This window comes from Pecten maximus, unplaced genomic scaffold (assembly GCF_902652985.1).
Source record: "Pecten maximus unplaced genomic scaffold, xPecMax1.1, whole genome shotgun sequence".
Taxonomy (NCBI): domain Eukaryota; kingdom Metazoa; phylum Mollusca; class Bivalvia; order Pectinida; family Pectinidae; genus Pecten; species Pecten maximus.
Window position 1 is genome coordinate 12291 of NW_022979834.1, and position 7713 is coordinate 20003.

At 36.2% G+C, this 7713-nt stretch overlaps 1 protein-coding gene across 1 annotated transcript; it reads right to left on the reverse strand.

Moving 5' to 3' along the window:
- Positions 1-1615: 1615 nt before the first annotated feature.
- Positions 1616-6653, reverse strand: LOC117319235. Its single transcript, XM_033874068.1, has 3 exons — positions 6540-6653; positions 5668-5863; positions 1616-2878 (listed from the first exon to the last, which is right to left on the reverse strand). The coding sequence occupies exons 1-3, from the start codon at positions 6567-6569 to the stop codon at positions 2802-2804; spliced, it is 303 nt and encodes a 100-aa protein (XP_033729959.1). The 5' UTR covers positions 6570-6653; the 3' UTR covers positions 1616-2801.
- Between the last annotated feature and the right edge of the window lie 1060 nt (positions 6654-7713).

The window sequence follows — 7713 nt, forward strand, 5'->3', positions numbered from 1 at the left end:
GTTCTTGATCACAATAACCGAACATTAATGTTCGTTTAAAAATAGCGATAACAAACTTCAATTGTCAAAATCCAAGATGGCTGCCTGTCGGCCATGTTATTTTCAGATTGGTCTCAAAATGCAATATGCATAACAAGGCACCAAGGGAAACTTACATATGAAATTTGAGAAAGATCCCTTAAATACTTTCTCAGAAATAGTGATAACAAACTTCAATTGTCAAAATCCAAGATGGCTGCCTGTCGGCCATGTTGTTTTCAGATTGGTCTCAAAACGCTATATGCATAACTAGGCACCAAGGGAAACCTACATATGAAATTTGAGAAAGATCCCTTAAATACTTTCTCAGAATTAGCGATGACAAACTTCAATTGTCAAAATCCAAGATGGCTGCTTGTCTGCCATCTTGTTTTCCGATTGGTCTCAAAATGCAATATGCATAACTAGACACCAAGGGGAGCTTACATATGAAATTTGAGAAAGATCCCTTCAGTACTTTCTCAGAAATAGCGATAACAAACTTCAATTGTCAAAATCCAAGATGGCTGCCTGTCGGCCATGTTGTTTTCCGATTGGTCTCAAAATGCAATATGCATAACTAGGCACCAAGGGGAACCCACATATGAAATTTGAGAAAGATCCCTTCAGTACTTTCTGAGGATTAGTGATAACAAACTTCAATTGTCAAAATCCAAGATGGCTGCCTGTCGGCCATGTTGTTTTCCGATTGGTCTCAAAATGCAATATGCATAACTAGGCACCAAGGGGAACCTACATGTGAAATTTGAGAAAGATCCCTTCAGCACTTTCTCAGAAATAGCGATAACAAACTTCAATTATCAAAATCCAAGATGGCTGCCTGTCGGCCATGTTGAATTCCGATTGGTCTCAAAATGCAATATGCATAACTAGGCACCAAGGGGAACCTACATGTGAAATTTGAGAAAGATCCCTTCAGTACTTTCTCAGAAATAGCGATAACAAACTTCAATTATCAAAATCCAAGATGGCTGCCTGTCGGCCATGTTGTTTTCCGATTGGTCTCAAAATGCAATATGCATAACTAGGCACCAAGGGGAACCTACATGTGAAATTTGAGAAAGATCCCTTTAGCACTTTCTCAGAAATAGCGATAACAAACTTCAATTGTCAAAATCCAAGATGGCTGCCTGTCGGCCATATTGTTTTCCGATTGGTCTCAAAATGCAATATGCATAACTAAGCACCAAGGGGAGCCTACATGTGAAATTTGAGAAAGATCCCTTCAGCACTTTCTCAGAAATAGCGATAACAAACTTCAATTGTCAAAATCCAAGATGGCTGCTTGTCGGCCATCTTGTTTTCCGATTGGTCTCAAAATGCAATATGCATAACTAGACACCAAGGGGAGCTTACATATGAAATTTGAGAAAGATCCCTTCAGTACTTTCTCAGAAATAGCGATAACAAACTTCAATTGTCAAAATCCAAGATGGCTGCCTGTCGGCCATGTTGTTTTCCGATTGGTCTCAAAATGCAATATGCATAACTAGGCACCAAGGGGAACCCACATATGAAATTTGAGAAAGATCCCTTCAGTACTTTCTGAGGATTAGCGATAACAAGAATTGTTTACGGACGGAGGGACGACGGAGGGACGGACGGAGGGACGGACTGACGGACGGACGGACGACGGACCACGGACGCAGGGCGATTTGAATAGCCCACCATCTGATGATGGTGGGCTAAAAATACTACTTTTCTAGATCTAAATTAAAGGTGTACCACTTCAATTTTTTAAAATCTGTTTACATCTGGTCACTTAATCAAATAAAAGGACAAATTACCACACGAGATGTGTCTAAGCATTAAGCTAACTTAAATCAATTTTACATCTATTTTGATCATGTCTACTATCGCAGCTTTGGAAAAAATTATCCACATATCTTATGGACAAATGATTATTAAAGTAAACTCAATACAATTTAACTGAATTATTTTTTCTTCATAATAAACCTTGATACCATATTTTGAAAAATAATCTTCAATCTCCCTAAGTATGGGCTGCAGTTTTTAAAAATATTGCTACCAAATAACAGATCAGCAAATATTCTTGGCTTAAACATTCAATCTGATGTTCTTCACAAAATAAAAATCAATTAGCTTTATATAAACAAGGTTCCAATCTACATCTACACCAATAATGATTTTGGGCATCTGGTATGCCAGGAATAATTTAACACTTCACTGTTTGGTTGGTCAAAGTTATCAGCAAAAATATCTGATTTTGCAATTTTGCAAGTCTATTTCGAGCATGTTATACCATCAAAAACTTAGGACAAATTGCCATAAAAGACTTGTCCTAGCAAGTACCTGAATTCATTGATTTTCTAAATCTGTTTCCATCAAGTCAAATCACCTAAGCCTTTGACAAAACACATCACATAACAAGTGTCCATATAACTCGCTAATTTCAATCATTATATCTCCGTTGTCTGTCCTAAGTTATTAGTTTTGAACCATTGACAATCATGTCATACTACCCAAATTTTAACAATTAAACAATCAAACAAAATATCCCCCCCCCCCAAGAACTTCCAATGTCTTTGTTTTGAGACATGTAAGTCTATTTACTAGCAGATGGCACTAGTTCCAACCAAGTCATTTATGTGCTTTGACCATGCGGATAACTTTTTTCTTGATGGTTTCCCAATTTCTTTTGTGAATTAATCCACTGCTCGTTCTACTGTTATGGATTGCTCTATTGCAGTCTTTGAGACCTGGATAGGTCCTTGTGTCAAAGTTTTTTTTGAAGAGTTTCCTCAATTCCTCCTCTTCGTCTTTGCTCCATGCCTGCCTGGTACTAGCAGCCTTTTTTTTCTGGGTACATTGTCATCTTCTGTAAATCAAAGATACGCTATGGCTAGAGTATATACATACCGCAATATTTTATAAATTACTTCAACTAGTCTAGTTTTAATTTCTAAATATTTCTTTTGTGATTATTAATAGAATATACAGTTATATCTGTGATTAATTCCCTTACACTGATATTTAAGTATAGTAATATTCAATCTCATTTGATAATCTTCCTTTGTAAATTTAATTTTAGATCACCTACTTCATTGTCCCATTTTAATTCACACTATATTAGTGTATATTCTGTAAATTTTTACCTTTTGCTATATTAGCATTGTATGTATATTCGACTCCTAGTGCTTTAATCATGTCCTTCAGCAACACTTGTGTGATATACAAACGTTCATTTTTAAACCATATTTAAGCTGTGATGATAATTATATATTTATTACATTGTTATATTCTATCGTTATTTTAAATTATGTCATACTTGTGTAAATATATTTGATGCATGGCCATATTGTAAACTAGATTTTAAAACAATTTTATTGTATTTACCAAACACGTATATCTTGACTATTTCAGTACGTTTAAAAAAAATTAAAAAAAGTTCAAATGTCTCATTAGAATCAACTCCTAAGGTCAAAGTTATCAAGAATCCCAAATGACTATTGCTATAGATTCAAACTCTAGATAAGGATATTTTGTTTAAAAGGGCACTAGAACATTCCACAAATTAATCTTTTATTTTTATAACAGTCCTAAATATTCATGAAGATAAATTCAACATCATACAATATATATTGCCTTCAATTTTTTTTACCATCATTCAATAAATCAATACAATACATTTCAAACATATTTGTTATAATTGTATAGGATTTCATACTCAAAACAATCACTTCTTATATTACAAACACTTAAATTTAAGCAACATTACATTAAACAAGGGCCCAATGGGCCCAAATCGCTCACCTGCAATGCAGTGATCTTTTCATATATGGATCCTGCAGTTATTTGAAAGCATGCTACAGGACCAATATAATGTCTCTCTGCACTTTGGCTTTTCACTAAAAGTCATTTAAAGATTTAAGCATACTTGATTGACGTGACCTTGAATGAAGGTCAAGGTCATTCATTTGAACAAACTTGGTAGCCCTTCACCCCAGCATGCTACAGACCCAATATCAACTCCCTGGGACTCTTGGTTATTGAGAAGAAGTTGTTTAAAGATTTTAGCCTTTTTGACCCCTGTGACCTTGAATGAAGGTCAAGGTCATTCATTTGAACAAACTTGGTAGCCCTTTACCCCAGCATGCTACAGACCCAATATCAACTCTCTGGGACTCTTGGTTATTGAGAAGAAGTCGTTTAAAGATTTTAGCCTTTTTGACTCCTGTGACCTTGAATGAAAGTCAAGGTCATTCATTTGAACAAACTTGGTAGCTCTTTACCCCAGCATGCTACAGGCCAAATATTAGGTCTCTGGGACTGTTGGTTATCGAGAAGAAGTCGTTTAAAGATTTTAGCCTTTTTGGCCCCTGTGACCTTGAATGAAGGTCAAGGCCATTCATTTGAACAAACTAGGTAGCCCTTCATCCTAGCATGTTACAGACCCAATATCAACTCCCTGGGACTGTTGGTTATTGAGAAGAAGTCGTTTGAAGATTTTAGCCTTTTTGACCCCTGTGACCTTGAATGAAGGTCAAGGTCATTCATTTGAACAAACTTGGTAGCCCTTCACCCCAGCATGCTACAGGCCAAATATTAGGTCTCTGGGACTCTTGGTTATTGAGAAGAAGTCGTTTAAAGATTTTAGCCTTTTTGACTCCTGTGACCTTGAATGAAAGTCAAGGTCATTCATTTGAACAAACTTGGTAGCCCTTCACCCCAGCATGCTACAGACCCAATATCAAGTCCCTGGGACTCTTGGTTATTGAGAAGAAGTCGTTTAAAGATTTTAGCCTTTTTGACTCCTGTGACCTTGAATGAAGGTCAAGGTCATTCATTTGAACAAACTTGGTAGCCCTTCACCCCAGCATGCTACAGGCCAAATATTAGGTCTCTGGGACTCTTGGTTATTGAGAAGAAGTCGTTTAAAGATTTTAGCCTTTTTGACTCCTGTGACCTTGAATGAAAGTCAAGGTCATTCATTTGAACAAACTTGGTAGCCCTTCATCCCAGCATGCTACAGACCCAATATCAAGTCCCTGGGACTCTTGGTTATTGAGAAGAAGTTGTTTAAAGATTTTAGCCTTTTTGACTCCTGTGACCTTGAATGAAGGTCAAGGTCATTCATTTGAACAAACTTGGTAGCCCTTCACCCCAGCATGCTACAGACCCAATATCAAGTCCCTGGGTCTCTTGGCTATTTAGAAGAAGTCGTCTAATTTTTTTTTTAGCCTTTTTGACTCCTGTGACCTTGAATGAAAGTCAAGGTCATTCATTTGAACAAACTTGGTAGCCCTTTACCCCAGCATGCTACAGACCCAATATCAACTCCCTGGGACTGTTGGTTGTTGAGAAGAAGTCGTTTGAAGATTTTAGCCTTTTTGACTCCTGTGACCTTGAATGAAGGTCAAGGTCATTCATTTGAACAAACTTGGTAGCCCTTCACCCCAGCATGCTACAGGCCCAATATTAGGTCTCTAGGCCTTTTGGTTATTGAGAAGAAGTTGCTTGAATGGAAAGTTGACGCCGGACGGACGGCCGGACGGCCGGACGGACGGACGACGGACGGACGACGGACGCCGCGCCACGGCATAAGCTCACTTGCCCTTCGGGCAGGTGAGCTAAAAAACCATTTTCTGGAACAAGAAAAAAACATACCAACAATATCGATGTCTTGGAGCCTTTTACCAGCAAACTGTCCAGCAACATTCAAATCTTGAAGAAGCATTAGTTTGCCAATATTCACACGTTTTATGAAGCCACTTGTAGCTCTGTAATGAAGCTTGTGTATATTAGCTGTGTGACCTAAATGACCACACAGCCATTCAAGTTCATGCTCCGTCATGTCAATGACCTGAAATATAAACAGGGGTTGTTAGATTTGTCAAAAGTAATCGTCAGTAAATGGTGCTTTCATTACACCAATAAATTGTAAAAGTTATATCAATTTTTTGTGCAGAATAATGTGTTCACTAGGGTCTGCAAGTCTACTATTGGGTAACACTACTTTTGGGTGTACCAAACAGTTTCGCTGTAGACAGACAACATTATATTTAGACCAAATGTAAGACATGATTTATTCGTCATTAAAGCCAGGTACTAGTAGTTGCTGTATGACTGTAGTCTCACAGAAGAAAAAAATGTTATTAATACATAAAAATCAATGAAATGCAAATGTTTACAATGAGTGTTGTATACTTTATCCGCTGTTATTGTGCATTTGAAAATTGTTTTTCCCAAAATTATTGCAATTTTCATTTTCCTAATGTTAAAGTTATGACAATCATGACAATGTACCCAAGATTAATTTTACTCCCAAAATCATGTGACTATCTTATGACATGCAGACCCTACCAAGTGTTCAATTTCGCATTTGTAAAGCTAAATAAGACCGAGATCAAGACAAGGACAAGGCTACTGAAAAAAGCTGTAATTGCATGTATTGGCATAATATCATACACTACAAACATTACAAAATACATGTATATTCTAAGATTGAGAACATGTTGATGCATATTTGTGTAGCTTACTTGACTGAGTGTGGCAATATACTTCCGCATGGAAACACTAGTAATTCTCTCAGGTGCTGATAACGATATCTCACTACATACTGTCTTCAGCGAGTCATATGCCCTGAAGACACCTTCACCTTAAACATTTTCCAAATTATGAGCTCATTCACAATGACTACATTTTAATCCATTGCAAATGAATGTCGAAGTAAAGGTCGGATCTTCAATCAAAGCTTTTGAATGGTTGAAAGGAATGTTACAATCGTATTTAACTAAATCTCTTCCAAAACAGCGAAGAATTATGATAACCAAATTACGACTCACATCACACAATTTAGCAATCGAATCCGGAAGATACAGAAATATTGATAGACGTTTTAGATATAGTTTAAACTGTAATGTTTAAGATGTTGAAGATGAATATCATTTTCTTCTTGTATGCCAGTGCTACGCTGATATCAGGAAAAAATATATCAAAAAGTATTTCTGGGAAAAACCTTCAGTTTTGAAGGTTATTGAATTATTAAAATCAAACAATCTAAAGGAATTAAACTTGTTAGGTAAATTTATTATTGAAGCTTTCAAGCGTAGAATTGTTTAACTTTATCCGTCAATTTGTATTTTATTTCACACAGACACGGCTTTCTGACCGATCAGTAATATCTAATGTTCCCGTTCCGGACAGACCACTATTTATGGAATCTTAACAATAAAAATGTATGGTTTAGTTGTTTATGATTCTGTTATTACATGGTTCTATACCTTATGTTCTGATTATGTAGATGTATTACAGAAAATATTGAATGTAATTTTTGTACGGATAATAACTCTAAGTAACATTCGTCTACACATTTGACTTAACTAATTTTTGTCATATTTTGCGTTCTTGTAAGTCATATTAGTATAGTTACTGCATGCCATATTTTGTATTATCGATGTTACAAATGAATTCTGTATATACTGATAGGCTGTATGGCCTAAAGTGAATAAAAAAAAAATTGAAAAAATTGAAATCGAGTCCCATGTATACGTATACTGAAACAGACTATACCTACATTTTCCACAGGTAAACGCAGGTAATGTTTATATAGCAAAAACAACATGTTGGCTGAGTGGGAATGAACCGAATATTGTATCGAAAACCTCTTGTCATCCACTTCACAAGGACACCTGGACAGTTGTTGATTACAAG

Excerpts from the sequence above, each read along its gene's own strand:
- LOC117319235 (XM_033874068.1), bottom strand. The coding sequence starts at position 6,569 with ATGCGGAAGTATATTGCCACACTCAGTCAA. Across the intron at positions 5,864-6,539 it reads ATATTGCCACACTCAGTCAA|GTCATTGACATGACGGAGCA; the intron begins GTAAGCTACACA and ends TTTATATTTCAG. Across the intron at positions 2,879-5,667 it reads CCAAGACATCGATATTGTTG|AAGATGACAATGTACCCAGA; the intron begins GTATGTTTTTTT and ends TTTGATTTACAG.